Source organism: Pezoporus flaviventris, unplaced genomic scaffold (genome assembly GCF_033815535.1).
Source record: "Pezoporus flaviventris isolate CSIRO_AGI_PZ_B2104156 unplaced genomic scaffold, CSIRO_AGI_Pfla_v1 ptg000001l, whole genome shotgun sequence".
Taxonomy (NCBI): domain Eukaryota; kingdom Metazoa; phylum Chordata; class Aves; order Psittaciformes; family Psittacidae; genus Pezoporus; species Pezoporus flaviventris.
Genome location: NW_026892549.1, coordinates 35,366,877 through 35,384,272, shown reverse-complemented (window position 1 = coordinate 35,384,272; position 17,396 = coordinate 35,366,877). Strand labels below are relative to the sequence as shown.

The window sequence follows — 17,396 nt, the reverse complement described above, 5'->3', positions numbered from 1 at the left end:
TGCAACAAAATCTGTAGGAGTCTATTAGCTGCAAGACCTCTTCTGTTATTAAATGATGCTGTTCTATCAGCAGCTCAAAATTGTTCATGGAAGACTGATGAATTTGTGGCTTGATCCTGTCATAGAAAAAATATGGACTTATAGGGGTTTGTGTTATCATTCCCAGTACTGTAAGAAGCCAAACGCAGTGAGTGGCACAATTCCCATTCCCCAACAACAGAGCAGTTTCTCCCAGAATACCAAACTGGTGTAAGTTACATTATTTATACACCTGCATGACACAATCCATGAAGGGCAAATTTAGATTTCTGTGCCACCTATATTTCTTTCTGCACTAGTTTGCACTAGCTTGCCCCTTTGTTTCTGTTCCCTGCATTGGATTGACCTTTCATCAGCCAGATGCTTGTGGCTGGTCAGTAAATATGTTTAACTCATCCCTTCCTTCTCCTGTTTGCTTTAGAATTACACAGACTCAGTTGGAACTCACGGGAGGTGTGATACCCCAGAAAACCTTTTGTCAAAAGGATGCCAGTTGAATTCGATTGAATTTCCCTTTTCAGAAGTAGAAATTCACAGAAATAAGCCCCTAACTGTAGCGTCCCAGAAGACAAATTCTGATGTTACACAGATATCTCCTCAAAAACTAACTCTCAGGCTTCGACCAGGTAAGTCACTCAGTTCATAGACGTGGGATATAAATGTTTTCATACTGAAGCTTATCAGACTGATTGGTCTTACAAAAAAACATAATCTTTATAGAATACAGATAAAAACCCTATGTTGAGTCCAAAATTATCTGTTGACTCATCAGATGAAAACTAGGTTTGAGTGAGTGAGTTCAAAACACTTCCAGCAGTGCTGGGAACATTCAGAAGAGCTGGGAACTCTATTGAGATTGCAGGGAGAGAATGGAAGCCCCATATACCACCCCAACCCTGTCCCTCTACGTTTCAGGTCTGACAAACAGCATACCTCAGAGGCAGCATAGAATCTTGCTTTGAGGATTTTCAAGGTACCAGTGACGTTTATGGAAACACTCCAGACCTACTTTGTGGTCCTTAAGATGTGAATTTTTCCTGGAGAAAATTTGGAATAAAGAAATGTAGGAGACACTCAGTTAGGTCATATCATAGTGTTGGAACTGAGAGTAAAACCGGTGTGTACACTCTGGTTTTCTTCAAATATCCAAAGTATGTCCCATTAAGCACTACCTTTAGTTTTAAATAGCTACATAACTAGTTTTCTGAAGCTACATACTGCTGAAGTGATTTTCTCCTATTTTTTCAAACAGAGCAATCAGTTGTAAATCTGTGCTTACAGCTTTACTGAAGAACAGTTTAGGAAAAAACCCACTAGAACTGCTTTTCACTTTTTAGATCCCTGTTTGAGATTTTCATTGACAGAGAATTTTTAAAGTGATTTTCTTTATTCTGCTGGTGATTTAAAATATTAGATGATTTTCACCATATATATATTTAGGAAAAGTTGGCATTGCTCATAACTTCTGTGTAGAAGCACTAACATGTATCCCACTTTCTCACGACCTTAATAGGACATGAAGAAACAATACAGATCAAGGTTCGGCAAACTGAAGATTATCCAATTGATCTATATTACCTCATGGATCTTTCAGCCTCCATGGATGATGATCTGAATACAATCAAAGAATTGGGCTCAACTCTCTCTAAAGAAATGTCAAAACTGACAAGCAACTTCAGACTGGGCTTTGGATCTTTTGTTGAAAAACCAGTTTCACCATTTATCAAAACTACAGCTGCAGAAATAAGCAACCCTTGCAGGTAGGCAGCAAAAGTACCCGCATCTGTTTGTATGACAGCATTAAGTCATAATATTAATCTTTAGGATAAAATTCAATTCAGCAACCTCACTAGAACCTCTTCCAGCTGTAAATGAGTCAGTTTTGGAAGCAAGATTTAGTTTTTATTTGTTTCACACTCTCCTCATTATTCTGTTGAGTCTTACGTTATTTGGAGAGAGGAATCTGGGAATGATTCTGCTTTCTAGCTTTTGCTGCTAGTCATAAATATCCTTAACAGGTTAACACATAGGTACGCAGAATATATATTTTTATTTAATTTGCTAGAATATATAGATACATATAAGAATTTTATGGCACTGCTATACTAAGCAGGTGCAAGCTCAAACCCAACGCAGAATAGCATTTACCCACCAATGTTGTTTCCCTGCTTTTTTTTCCCCTTAAATTCTAGCAGTATCCCCTAAACTGCGGCTGCCCTAACCATTTTCTAATTCACGTGGAGGAGAAGCTGTGCTCTACAGCCTGAAGCAGGACTGCAGCAGCTTGGCGATGCTCTCTGTATGTCATTAAGGGACTGAAGATCCTAATGTGCTTCTGAGTACTAAAACAAAGCACAGCAGGGAGCATGGCAAAGACTGCATGTGTTTAAATGGCTGAATTACTCTGATCTCAAAGACATTTCCCAGGCTTTATGCAGACCGCTTTGTACTGCCCACCCTACTGGATGCTCTTTGATCTTATGTTTTTCACTAGATCTGTCTCAGACACAGAAGATACATGACAAAAACTTAATCCAGACAGGCCTGCGAAGTAGCCATTGAAGTGATTTTTCACTCTGTATTATCCATAAGCTGTCTCACTTATCTTGTAGAAGTGTTCCCTACGATTGCTTACCCACCTTTGGATACAAACATGTTTTGCCACTAACAAATGATGCTGAAAAATTCAATGAAATTGTGAAAAGACAGCGGATCTCTGCTAATATAGACACTCCAGAGGGAGGTTTCGATGCAATTATGCAGGCAGCTGTTTGCAAGGTAATTGAAACTTCTCAGGTATTTTATTATTCTGTTTATTTCTACTTCTGGTATCATATGGTTGTATTTCAAAGCAGCAGATCATTATTTTTCAGGATTTTGTTCTAATGCAGTCCAAGAGCCTCATTAGCTTTGTGTGAAAATACTTTTGGCTCTATCAAGTAAAACATGCGTATTGCAATACTTTAGTGTTTCTTTTTAGTCGCCAGGGATTAAAAAAAATTAAACAACTGTGTAATTACTGGGTTCATTTTCTTGATTTTTTTTTCTTTAAATATTTTCGATTAACTATGTTTAGAGTGGTAAGCAGATTGCAACGAACACGGCCAGCCCATATTACTAAACACAAGACTGGGGAGACAAAATGTTAACCAAAGACAATGGAATGAACATTATCTCTTAAGAAATGTTGTGATGATTTTGACACTCCCTTGAAAGTTATTCTCTTCATTTATTTTGAGGAGCTGTTCTCCAGACCTTTTGCTGCTTTTCTCTATTGTGTGTGCAATACAGCTTGCTAAACTAATGCATTTTAAATGACAGGAAAAAATTGGATGGAGGAATGATTCTCTACATTTGCTGGTGTTTGTGAGCGATGCTGATTCCCATTTTGGGATGGACAGCAAACTGGCAGGGATAGTTATTCCTAATGATGGGAACTGTCATTTGGACCACAATAATGAGTACTCCATGTCAACTGTTCTGGTAATTTGCTATGAATCTTATACAACTCTTACATTCTGGAAATTAAAGGATGGACATGAGAAAATTAAAAAATTAATGAAAGTATACCTTTACCATTGAAATGTGTCAAAGATGGGGAATCCAGATATTGCATGTAATGTATTTTATTTGTAATTACAGATTTCAGTGAAAAATGTGTTTCTGTGGAGCTAGGATAGACTACAACTAGGAAAAAAGGAAGCACAAATCTTATTCCTACTAACCTGGAAAACACATGGAAAGGGACTGACTGATATTTCCTTCTACAGAGAAGGCAAAATTCACATTAACCTTGTTCCCTGTAAGGGTTTGGTTTTAGGAGTTCAGTAACTTGTAGGACAATGTGTAAGAGAATTTACCATCTTAAGATTTCTATTCAAAAATGCTGAATATATACACTACGGTGTTCAGTGTAGGACAAATACCCAGTTGCTCTGGTGCAGTGTTATTCTTTGGATTATATATATATATATCTCACAGAACCTACTGAGCCAAGTGTCAGTACTGAGGCCAACACCATACTTTTCTCAGAGGGGTTTCCTTAAAAACAATGCAAGGAAATTATATACGCTATCTTTTATTTTGTATACTTGTAGTGCCTAATTATAGTTTATAGTACACAGAGAACACAGTGCTAATCATGATTACTTGAATGTGTGTTTCATGGGAGATAATTAGCAACTGGATGCACATGAAAAATGGGTTAATGCGGCTCTCTTCTGTCTGTTTGCAGGAGTATCCCACAATCGGACAATTAATTGACAAACTTGTGCAAAACAATGTTTTATTAATTTTTGCTGTAACAAATGAGCAAGTTCACATATACGAGGTAAGCACATTAAAACATTCAGTTCACCAGTACTTGTTTTAAAGGTTACCCTTTTTCACAGCTGATACAATAATTCTAGTACTAAGGACTGAATTCTGCAAGATATCTATGTAATAAAAGTAGCTGGGAAGTTATATATCACAGTAAGACTTTTACTTAGGAAGTGCTTCTTCATGTAGTGAATTTGATATTCTCAAGTAACTCTTACGCTAGATTTTAAGTTGAATCACACTAATTTTTTAAGTCAAGGATTGTCAAAGTAAGCAATGCATAACTATTCAGTGCAATCATTATGATTAGCCTTTTGTATTTTATAAGGCTAAAGAAGGACAGTTGAGCCTTTTCCTACATTTCTAAGACACATTTGCATTCTGAAAGACACAAGTTTCCTCAAGCCCAACTCTGAGATTGTGGTGTTTTTTTTCCTGCTGATCTGAGAGTTTTATTAATTTTTCTTTGTTTCTGTGTCTCTTTCCAAAGAGACAAATAGGAAACTAGGGGCGAGATTAAAAATACCCAACATGATGGACAAAGTCCTCTTCCTTCATGTGTCGTTCCTCATGTCTACTGAGGGGAAACACTTCATTACAGGAATTTTTGACATTAAGACTGGCAGAATCCTGCTCTGTGAATTAATCTTCTGCTCTGTGAAGTCATGTCATGGTAAAAGGGAGCCAGAAGAGAGGAGAGAGTAGAGCAGCAGTGCTCACGGATATGCAAAAGCCTTACTTTTAATAAATTTTATAGCATTCATACCCGCAGATCCATCAGTCATTTGTGCAGGCACCCATTTTCAGCCTCCACAGATATAAACCCTCCTGAAGCCCCATGCTTCTTTTGGCCTGTTGGATATTCAAGCGGTGAGTTGAGGCAAAGTCGCAAACAGCCACTTGACTGCTTTTTGCAGTGAATATGAGCAAAACCCCTCTATGATAGAATCAGAAGGGTATTGGCAATTCTCATTTCCTTTTCTGTCCAGTCCTGCTGCTGGGGAGAAATCTTCACATGCAAAACCAAATTTTAGATAAGAATTCAGTGAAGATAAAAAGGGCGTTTGCAGCGTAAGCTTGGCTGCCTGGCCACGTGCTGCTGTGTGAAAAGGGGACAAGAGAAATTGTGCCTCTGAATGTATTCAGGTTGGTTGAGAGGGAGTCAGTAAGGGTGATCCTGGTGATGCAATAAATGTAACTTTCCAAAGGAAAAACCTTCACTTGGCATTCCTCATTAAAAACCAAGAGTAAATAAAAGTGCTCCTCCAGTGTGGTAACCTCATGGAAAACAGAAAAGCTAGGGGAAAAGGCCCTGTGTTACAGCAGAGAGCATATGAGTCCTTGAGGTACTCACCAGTATGATTGTTTTCTCTATCTGTCCTCTCTGTAACCCAGGGAAGACCCCCCAGTGCTTCTGCAACTGATTCCAGTTGTAGAGTCACCTTGAGTAAGACTAATGCTCCAGGAGTTTGAGAAGAGTTACAGGAGTCATATCTTTCATAAACTGTTTCTCAGATTACACACTTGACAAGGGAGGATGCAATCTGCATCTTGGAGCACTGACTACCTGACTGTGTTAAATACTGAGCTGAAGTGTGAAAATGTGGATCAACTATGTAGAAGTCAATCACTTAAAAGTGAAGTGGGATTCTATAGTCATAGCATACATTAGACAAAATTTGCGCATTAAAAACCTTTCCTGAATCTCATTCTTGCTTAACGATTTCTTAATAGGGGCTCAATTAATGACAAGTGAAACAGTTTTTCTGATTTTAATAGGAACTGCATGAATAAGGGCTGTTCTAGGAGGTAGTTCGGAACTCTCTCTTTGATTTACAAAGCCTTATTTAGTCCAAAGAAGCTTTCTATTACTGATGGCATTATATTTTCCCTTGGAATTGGTGGCAGTCACCCTCAGAGTTGGCCAACAGTGCTCTTACCAGGAAGGTTCTATTTCAGTAACCCTGTGTCAGTGTTACACCAGTATCAAAGTTATCAAGTGGCACTCTTTGCTCGCTGGGAACACTAAACAAAGATTTATACCTAACAAAAAGTGTAAGCCATTGTTAATTCCACTGGGGAATGGCTTGTTCTTGTTACTTTCTTTGTTAGGAAAAAAAAAGTGCAACTATCTTCTATCTTGTAGGGTCTATAGTAATCCCGCTCAGTATATTCTATCTGCTGCTTTTGTCTTTTAATACTGCTTTCTGTCACTTAATAGAATAGCTATAGTTGTTATGGTCTGCTTTCTGTCCTGGAGGTGATGCAGAAAATCAGTCATAGGAAGCACAAAAATCATGTATGTCTCACAGTGCAGATTTTCCACACTACAGTATACTTTCAAGGGTATATGTACAACCTGCAAACAGAATAATAGTGTTGTGTATTCATTTGCATGGTTCAAATTTGTAATATAAATACAAACAACAAGGTATTCATGCTTAGGACTGTAAAAAGAGCAAAGCAAGACAATGAGAGTTATTCTGGTGTTACGACAACTGAGGTAGCCTGGAAGAGCTGGGAGAGGACTCTAAACTGTCACTTGGGCGCCACAATTAAACCACTCTTGTCTTTGTGTTTTGTATCTTTTCAAACACCTCAGTGATGGAGATTCTGCATTCTCTCTCGGAAAACCCTCCCAGATTTAATTATCCTTTAAGGTGGGAAGCCTCTCCCCAAATATTCTGAATCTACTTGAACTCAGCATCTTACTATATCAGACCTCAAAACCTGACCACTGCTATTGATAGTTCAGTTCTTAGGGAAAAATGTACATTAAAATGACTGTCAGGACTTAGAAAGCACCTCTTGAAATAGACTTGATGGATTCCATTAGACTTAAGTGCAGTTTTCTGATTGCCAAATATGCATTTTATATTTCTAGCCCTGTATAATCCCCAACAATTTAGCCCCAAATAAGTCAGTCATCTAATATTCTTGATCCTCTTTAACTGAATTTTCAGTTTATCCACTTACATGTATGTGTATTATTATCTAACACAGAAATATTACTGATTGCACAAGCACAGAATATGTATGCTTCTAACATAGCTGGTGTTGGTTTTGATCCTTCTATGCAACCCAACAGCTACTGCACTACAATGTAGCTGCTATTACTGTAGATACTTGTTTTCAAGTAGAATTCTTTAAAAATTTATTCAAACTTAGATAAAGGAAAAGACTCCCTCTTTAGCCCTGACTAAGCACCACTTCTCTTGAAAGAGAAATTGCTCTGCTTTGGACAAATGATTTTCTTTTTATATCACAGGAGAATACATCTTGAAAATTAGGTTTTCAGCCTGATTTCCACTGCTGAAAATTGAACTAAAAATACTCCAGTCTCCATACTTGTGCAGAATATAAAATATTTTTTATAAATTTGGCATGGCACTCTAGTATGATGAAAATTCTTAGATATGACCGCATTGAACTGAAATACATAATTGTCAAAGCTCAGTAACACTAATCAGAGTATCTACATAATGGCAGTTCACCTTTTAATGAGTATTTATTAAAAGACTAAATTCTGTTACATCCCTTGGATGTTTTACAACAGTATCACTCCAAAAACATCAGTCTGCCTCACCTTGTTAATGGTTAAACAAAAATATTTGCTAAAAGGTAAGATTTAACCAGTGGAGATACACACTTAGACTGGCCTTGCAATGTCATCCTTGTGTCACCATGCAGAAAATCTTTGTTCAAAGAGGAAAGATCAAATGAAGTCTCCAGAACAGTATGTCCTTGCTGTTTGGTTTGCATACCGCAGATTAAAAGGTGCTATACTTTATATTCCAGGTTTATCGTATTTTCTGTAATTACCTTCCAATCAGTCCACGCGTACAAAATGAGGAGTTTCAATACTCTAAGAATTCTTGAGAGAGCACTAATCACAGGAGGAGCCAGGAATACAAAGTCACCAGCTGTAACAAAAAATGCAGTTAAATCCCATTGATTTACAATAGCACTTTAGAAATCTAATGAGTTATAAGTATTCCTTATATAATATATAAAGTAATCACAGGGCTTTTGGAGATGTGAAGTATAAAAGAGATAATAGGGTAACAAAATATCCATTTTTATTAAAAGCTCTCTTGATTTTTTTTTAATTAAAACCACAGCATTGTTATGACAAATTGAAAAAGAAAATGAACATTGCAATGTGTTTCTTTAATGATGAACACTTATTATTTTCCAAAGCATGGGTACAAGCAAGAGGAGTTCATGCAGTTAACAACCAGGCAACATAAATTTTAATTAAACGTATTTAAAATCTATCTGTCATGTTAGAGTCACAATGCAATTTAAGGGAAAAAGAAAAAATAATTTATCATTGAAATAAATTGTTAAATTGGCACTACATTATTAACACGAAGTTAGCATACAATTAATAATAGCCACAGACCACTGGGGTACATGTGGGGTGTGCCTCAAACATAAATGAGCAACAGTTTTTTAAAGAGTCTTTGTTCTAAGTTCTTGTAGCTCTTAGTTTAAACTCCTTAACTTCTGTGCCCTCACTAATCAGAATCCAAGATTTTCAGCTGCTTGCAAAGGTAAAAAAGTGACTGAGGGAAGGTTGAATGGAGGGCCCAAGACTCTCGAATAGTACAGCAACAGTAGAGCAGCTGAATCTGATTTTGGTTATTTTTATTAGAGAAAAACACAGCTGTTGAGAGAATATATCTTCCTACTAAATCTGAAAAATCAGAGCTGAAAACTACTGGAGTATCAAACCTCCAAGCACATAGAGGTGATTTAGCAATATATGTCCCACCAATTTTCAGTGAAATCAGAACTTCTGCATAGGACTTTTTCAATAGGACATGTGTTACTGAGCCTGCAAGGGTCCTTGAAAACACCAAAAACTTCACTATTGTTTATTTTAGTTGGCTTCAATATATTTTGTTGCTTGTTTTGGTTCTGTTTTTTCAGATAGTAGTTTCTTGTCACCTAGTCTCTTTTTTTGCTTTAAATTCTTTCTTGTATTTTCAGAACTATGCAAAGCTTATTCCTGGAGCTACTGTTGGACAATTACAGAAGGATTCTGGAAATATTCTCCAGTTGATCGTTGCTGCATATCAGGTAAGATGGTTATAATGTGTTTTCATCCTGCATGTCTGTATTCTCAAAATTAGATTGCAATTTGGTAAAAACAAGCGTCTGATTCTTCCTATGCACTGATTCCAAGAGCATAATTTTTTATGCTTAGGTGCTGATCTTAAACAGTTTTGTTCACTCTGAATTTTAAGAGCACAGAAACAAAATCCCAATAACCTTCCCAATAATTCCTTAGTCCTGGTGGAACGCTAAATTCACATCAGTGTCTCATCTCTCTTGCCTTCTTCATAGTCCTGTATTTCAAAATTACTTTTAAGCCTTCTTTAACATAGGTATTTAGTTTTATATCTCAATAGAGACTTAACCTTCTTTCCATCAGCAGATGTCAACAGAGCAGATGCACGATTGGTCTGCAGGAATATCTGGGGAAAAAAAGCACTATCTTCTGCTCAGTGCTCTTCTCTGCTTTAGCAACTTGATGCTGCCCCTGTGAGGCTGTTCTGAGGTTTTTTAAAAGCAGAATGCAGGAGCTGAAATGGGTTTGTTTAGATAATAGCAAGAAATGTAAGGATGACAGGAACATAAACACAATGCTGCTCTTCAGAGTTTTGTTTGTAAAACGCATCCTGGCTGCCTGGTTCTCTTCTGTCAGGGGAAGTTTTTTTGACAGTTTTACACGTATTCCCACAGATATTTTAATTCACATATATGCTGATATGGATCAGTGATGACCTTGGTACAGCTCAGGTTGTTTTGTTCAGTCCCGGTTTCAGCTGGGTTTGGTAGGTGCTCTGCACTCAGTGCTTTCTCTGATCCCATAGCAGCAGGAAGGAAGCTGCAGAACAGTGCTCCTGCCTTTGGGCCATGAGTCGTGTCCTCGTTCAGGTACAGCATGTCTGGACTATGTGCCAGAGTTGCTCATAGGTTCATAAAATCCCGCACATGTATAAAGTGACAGTAGCAACATGTCACACTCAAAATTTCCCGGACACCATTTTATTACACTTAAAGGTTAAAAATCTTATTGATTCATGATTTAAAATGTTCCAAGCAGGACACACTGAAAGCCACCTTATTTGGCATAAGTTGAGACATCTGAATTTCTGGGGACTGGGACTGGAAAGGGGGAAGGCAGACCTATGGTTAAAAATCACATGCAAAGCAGAAGGCATAATTCCATTTTTGTCAGTCTTTCCATGATACTCTCAGCAGTGTAATTCAATGCCTGGTGTCTCTGTTTCTTTACTCACAAGAAAGGAATAAACAACTATTTGCCCCCCAAGAGTAGAGAGCTAGGCTAAATCTTTTAACACTTTGAAAGTGCTTTCAAGTCTTTGCTGGCTGTACAAACACAAGGTTTGCTAATGCCATTCACCATGTGCTGCTATCTAAAAGCTTCAGAGGAGGAAGTAAGCAAGTTAAGAAAGTCTGAGCTGTCAAAATATTTGTTACAAGGAGATCTTGTGTTCTTTCCAAGTATGATTCATTTTCTTCTGTAAGCACATTTCTGCCTGCTTTGTTTAACATTGAATTCTGCATAGCTTTGCAATGCAGAGCTGTGCGCTAGAATGCATTGTGACAGATATCAGGCCATTTGATTGAAGTCATTCCAGGATTTTAAAATTTCAGAAAAAAAATCCACTCTTCTTTTTTCAGTGCTTGTCCTTTAACTTACAAGAAGATTAGACCAAAGAAACACAGCATGTTAAAAAAGGACAGGTAACACACGGACACAAGTTTGTAACACTGCTTCATCTGTTGTTTCATTCAGAAATTCTTTTGAACCACAAATGTTTCTCTGTGTATGGCTTAAAGCTCACTAAACTGTCCGCAGTTTGTCCCCAAACTATGGCCAGGCAGCTTAGTAAATTTAAAACACCATTAGAAGTCCTCACATATATTAAGATCTAATAAACTTGAGTTTGTCACAGTTTATGTGTTTATTTTCATGATGTAAGATGTGTAGTTTGACCTCCCACAACAATAAGGCATATTCAAATGGCCCAGTACAGACCCCAGAATTCAACGTGTTACTCAATGAACATAATTATTCAAAGACTTGGTGTTCAGGAGCATTTAATTTTCTCTCACAGTTGCTTTCTATTTGAGCCTTGTAGTTTTGCTGCTGGAAGAGGAGGGATTGTTTGGTGATACTTCCAGCAACATTAGCACATACCAGCATCCACAGTTTTACCTAGAGGTTTGCAGTATTTGGTTCTTTTGTGAGAGCCCAGCTATTGCAAACTGTTTCAGTAGCAGCATAAGCACCTAACTCTAAAACAAATGCAAAGGCAAAATTGGACATATCCAGAGCTACCAATATTACCAACCAGATGCCCAGGGCACAGTTCTACTGCTTTGGCTGTGTGCTGGAAAGAGCACTGTGTCTTGCATGACTGTGTCTTGCTTTGGTTTACTGACAAGGCTTTCCAAATGAAAAGACGTTACCACCAAAGACAACCCTAAGAAAAATTTCCAGGGAAGCCAGAACACATACATAGGACAGGGTGTTGTCATCCGTGCAGGTTTAGACCTATTCTACTTTTAGTTTGTTTTACCACACCAGACTTTTATTCCAGTGAATCATCCTGATGCCTTGACTAGAATGACTCACTGAAGGAAGGTCAGCAAGCTCTTCATGGGGGTATTTTGTAAAGCAGTTAAGCTGTATGAGCCAAGCCAGTGAGACTTTTTCTCAGCAATTGCTAAGGTACTTTTGAAAAGATTCCACTTGCTGGATCCACAGCCTAGTGAAGTCATAGGGAATTTCCCCACGGTGTGCTATAGGCTCGGATTAAGGTTAAGCTGTGTAAGCAAAATTGCTATATAATATTTTAGATAGCTGAATATAAAAACTTGGTATGAGAGAGTTCAGGAAGTAAGATTTTCACTTAAGAAATGAAAGTTTGATTGGACAGATTGATTTAAGAAATGAAAACATTTTTGAATACAACTTGAAATACCACCAAGAGCTCGTGAGGCAGGAATTTTCATCAGAAGAAAGGAAGGGAGCAAGCCTCCTGGCTGTGGGAGCTCACCATGCCACTCAACTCTGGCTCTGGTCCAGGAAACATTGGGCTAGCTCATGGAGGCCCCGCACTAAGGCAAAACTGAGCTCAGAGCCTGCACTGCTGTGAAAGAGATTGTAAGGTTTGATTCATACAGTCACAGAATACCAGGTTGGAAGGGAAACAGTCTAGACAAGATGGCCCAGCATCCCATCCAGCTGAATCTTGAAAGCATCCAACATTGGGGAATTCACCACTTCTCTGGTGAGATTATTCCAATGGCTGATTGGTCTCATTGTGAAAAATTTTTCTCTTGTGTCCAATCAAAATCTCCTTGGGATAAGCCTGTACCTATCACCTCCTGTCCTTTCCCCGTGACTCCTTGTAAAACAGGAATTCTTCATCTTCTTTGTAGCTACCCTTTAAATACTGGAACATGATGATAAGGTCTCCCTTGAGCCTTCTTTTCTCAAGGCTAAACAAACCCGGTTCTCTCAGCCTTTCCTCATGCAGAAGGCTTCCCAGTCCTTTGATCATCTTTGTGGTCCTTCTCTGGACCGTCTCAATGTATAGCTCCTGAAGAACCCTTTCTTGTAGTTTTTGGCATCTCTGTCCAGTTTCAATCAGAGCTGAGATTTTGCTTTTCTAACTTCACACCCTGACAATGCCTTTACAGTTCTCAATGGTTAATTGTCTGCTTTTCCATCTCCGGTACACTTCTCTTTTGGTTTTGAGCAGACTCAGAAGCTTGCAGTTAAGCCAAGCACGTCTCTTGCTCCACCTACTTCCCTTATCTTTAAAGGTGATGAACTGGGTTTGTGCTTTGAGAGCAGTCTTGAAAATGTCCCAGCACTCACTAGCTCCTCTATACTCCATACGAACTTCCCATGGAATCCCTCCCAGCTGAGCTCTGAATGAGCTAAAGTTTGCTCTTAGTAGTAGCCTTCAGCAGGTTCAGCCAGATCCCAAACTCCACAATATTTTGATCACTGCAGCCAATATTATCACTGAGACATTACAATGCAGGTTTTCTCTGTTCGTTAGTAGCAAGTCCAGCAGTGCCTCATTCCTGTTGGTACATCTAACATTTGTATGAGGAAGCAGTTCTCTGTGTATTCCAGGAACTTGATGGATGACATGTGAGCTGCTGTATTGTTCTTCCAGCAAATGTTTGGGTGGCTGAAGTCACCCATAAGAACCAGGTTCTGCTGATCTGACGCTTGCTCAAGTGACCCAAATATTGCTTCATTGGCCTTATCACCTTGGTTTGGAGGTCAGCAGCAAATGCCTACTGTAAGATTCCCCTTGGAAACAACCTCTCTGATCTTGACTCACAGGCATTCAACAGGACTTCTGCAATCACCATAGTTGACTTTTATACATCCAAGGTTCTTCTTAACATAGTGCGGCTCCTCCTCTTCTACCCTGCCTGTCTTTGTGTAACAGCCTGCCAGGAAATTCTACCAGAAGAGATAAAGAGGGAGCAATATTGACATAGGCTAGCTAATCAGGAAAAGCCCAGTCCTAGCAATGCAATCAGGGAGACAAATCCTTTCCTCAGTAAGACCAGAGCTGAAGGAAAACCTGTATCAGCCAGCAGAGCACTTAATAATGAAAGATGATTTAATAAAACATTGAATTTATTCTCCTGCAAGGGCAGGAAATAAGCCCCGTGATAGTGGATATTAAACTGATACCACCATTGCTTCCCACTGAAAGCTGGTTCTGTCAGCACTGGTTTTGTTCATTCCCCATTTTTTTTGCACTAGAGAAGTTCTGTAAATAAAGTGCCAAATCCACAGATTTACCTGTGTAAGTCAGGGTAAGTTACAGTCTATCTTCCACAGACATGGAGCAGTAGTGCTCTTGGCAGTGTTATTGCTCCATTCTTCTCACACCTTTTTCCTTTAAGGAGCTGAGGTCCGAGGTGGAGCTGGAGATCCTGGGAGAGACAGAAGGTCTCAATCTCTCTTTCACAGCCATCTGTAACAATGGGACCTTTTTTCCACATCAGAGGAAATGTTCTCATGTAAAAGTGGGAGACACAGTAAGTAAAGCACAAATTCTCAAAAGACTTGAAGCCCAGAGAAGGTAAGACACCAAGGCAGAGAGGTAGCTCTTTAAGAAATCTTCCTCTGAAAAAGTTACAGAAAAGTAGGTGGTATCTGTGACCCTCCTGTTCTGTCCTCTGCATGTGCTTCCAGAGTACCCTGCAGAGCTACGTGTGCTGCAGCTCCAAACAGACACCATCTTCTCTTCCAGGTCTCTTTCAACATGACTGTAAGTCTCTCCTCTTGTGAAAAAAACAGAAGGCATATTGTGATAAAACCAGTGGGGCTCAGTGACATGCTGGAAATGGAGATTGATCCCCAGTGCGGCTGTAGCTGTCAGGCAAAGGCTGAGATGAACAGCCCAAAATGCAACAACGGGAAAGGATCGTTTGAGTGCGGGGTGTGCGTCTGCAGCCCAGGGTACGTGGGGCCACACTGTGAATGTGACGAGAGCTCCCTCAACACCAGCTCCTGCAAGGGCTCAGCAGAGCAGAGCTCCTGCAGCGGGAGAGGTGACTGCTACTGCGGGCAGTGTGTCTGCCACCTCTCCCTGTATGGAAAGGTGTACGGGCCACGCTGTGAATGCGATGACTTCTCATGTGTGAGACACAGAGGGCTCCAGTGTGCAGGTATGGTCCCTTGATGGTATTTTTCATGTCTGCATTTTAGAGTTTTATTGTCTAGCTCTTAGCTGTGAGCTTGTGAATCTGCATTTGCATCATATCTGCACTTGCACTCAATGCTGCATAAAGTGTACTTTACCATTTCTGAGTGATCTTAAGAAGCAATTTTTAACTCTGTTTTCAAATTTAAAAATGAGACACCTTTAACCACTCCATAGCTAGTCTAATTGGTATGGCTTTACTGGGCCATATTGGCTACCATCACACTCAATCAGACTTTTAATGGCTATTGATGATTGTAGCTCCAAGAAAGTTTAGGTGAGTATATTGACATACATCTGACATACATACATGACATTAGGTAAGTGTATTGACAGTGTACAATTTCACTCCGACATCATTATCAAAGCATAGCAATATTAATTGATTAATCTTAATCACTTTTTAGGATAATTCTGATATTTTTAGAATTTTAACCCAGTAACCTCTATTATTCTTGGTTTGCCTTAGTGTCCTTGTTAGTAGGATATAATCAGAATTTGAGAATTTGTTTTTATAATTGTTTTCCTGGGCTATGCCATTATAAATCAGAAGTGATTCTACTAAAACAATGGGAATAGTTAAACTGTCAGGAACCAGCAACAAGAGTGCTGAACAGATAGGCTGAAATTCTGCTGCTATAAATGAAAGAGGATTTACTGATTAGGTTGTTTACTGTTGGGAGATACGATCTGTGTGGAGGACTCCAGTGAAGAGAATGGAGCTGCATTTGGCTTACAGCCAGTCTAAGTGAAAATTTGATCCTCTGGCTTAACACTGCAAATGCTGTGGGAAGAAGAAAGACGTTTAAGAGTGAGAAGAGTTGGAGAGGGGAAAATATCTGCTATTAAGGAGAACAATTTCAAAGGCTATCATTCAGATTCATACTAAGAAACTGATCTGAAGTATAATAAATGTTTTTTCCAGGTAATGGTGACTGTGACTGTGGGGAATGCATGTGCCACAGTGGATGGACTGGTGAATACTGTAATTGCACAACCGACACCAGAGCCTGCATTGCTGAGGATGGGACATTGTGCAATGGGAGAGGCGAATGTGTCTGTGGGTCTTGTGCTTGCACCCATCCAGGAGCTTCAGGCCAGACTTGTGAAAAATGTCCTCTCTGCGGTGACCCTTGCAGTTCCAGGCGGTAATGTGCTAGTTTTATGTTTGTATCATCCAGGTGTCTCTTTCCTATGCTGCCTCAGCAGTGTGCTTACTGTCACTACTGTAAACTGGATTTACAGACCAGAAGCCAAGAGCTTTTTTGCCCTTTGAGAGGCATAGTCATGACTTGTACATCTACCATTTATTGGTATTGCTCTTGTAAAAGAGCTTTCTGGAATACGATTTAATCCTCTTCAAGCAGCAGAAGTAAAGCATCACGCTTCCACTGCTGTCCCTGGCTGTCCAATTAACCAGAATGGTGACTTTATGTGATAACATCAGATAAAACCAGATGAATCTCCTTCCAGTTCACAGTACAGATTGAAATCATCTCAGTATTGCTGATACAGCAAAAATGAGGACTCGCAGAAAAAAATGGCATTTGTATTACTGCTCTCATGCCTATGAATAAGGTCACACTGCCTGCTCAGGCTTTATACATGTGAAATTCATAGTCCAAATTCAGTTAACTTGGGTGAATCAAAGAGGCCCAACTATGATAAATTAGGTTGCAGTCTGGGGATGAAATCAGTGGGTAGCTGTATGTCATATATAATTTGATGATAAATTGATTGTAAACGGTCAAGTGTCTTCTGTTCACTGAGCATACAAAATTTATGTAACTTTCCTGCTGTGATGCATGGTGTATGCTACAGTGCATGATAGGAAAAGCAACCAAAAATATGTGTGACATAAAGCTGACCACTCAAAGTAAACCCATGCTTATGCTTGTATTTTGTGAACTCTTGCAGGGCTAAAGTCAGCCCAAAATAAGCAGGTTTTAGTAGAAATTTAAGCTAGAAGACAAATCAGGCTCCACAGAACGCGTTATTAATGCCCCTATTTTTGCTTGCTGAGTGCCAAGTCAGTTTAAGTTGCATTAATGTTTCATGACGATGTCATGTCTACTTACTCAGTTGAAGCTCATTTCTCTTCCACAGCCACTCTCCACCAGTGTTTTTCGCATGTTTGCTGTTGCAGCCAACCCTGTATCTGAGATGAGAAACTCTTCTATGGCATGTGATTAAATTGCCACTTATATTAGTGCTGAATTTGACCCACAAAAGTGAGCCTATAGGTTTGTTCAA

At 39.2% G+C, this 17,396-nt stretch overlaps 1 protein-coding gene across 4 annotated transcripts in view; it reads left to right on the top strand.

The window, feature by feature from the left end:
- Positions 1-17,396, top strand: part of ITGB6 (integrin subunit beta 6) — a 46,364-nt gene that overhangs the window by 18,903 nt on the left and 10,065 nt on the right. For 2 of the 4 annotated variants that reach the window (XM_061451628.1, XM_061451619.1), the window contains 9 exons: positions 461-665; positions 1,553-1,799; positions 2,652-2,817; positions 3,361-3,522; positions 4,274-4,369; positions 9,355-9,444; positions 14,341-14,475; positions 14,691-15,108; positions 16,069-16,291. In XM_061451628.1, coding sequence (XP_061307612.1) covers positions 461-665; positions 1,553-1,799; positions 2,652-2,817; positions 3,361-3,522; positions 4,274-4,369; positions 9,355-9,444; positions 14,341-14,475; positions 14,691-15,108; positions 16,069-16,291 — 1,742 coding nt within the window. Of the gene's footprint in view, positions 1-460; positions 666-954; positions 1,013-1,552; positions 1,800-2,651; positions 2,818-3,360; positions 3,523-4,273; positions 4,370-9,354; positions 9,445-14,340; positions 14,476-14,690; positions 15,109-16,068; positions 16,292-17,396 lie in introns of those variants that run through there. The other 2 variants (XM_061451645.1, XM_061451636.1) reach the window with 2 other exon arrangements.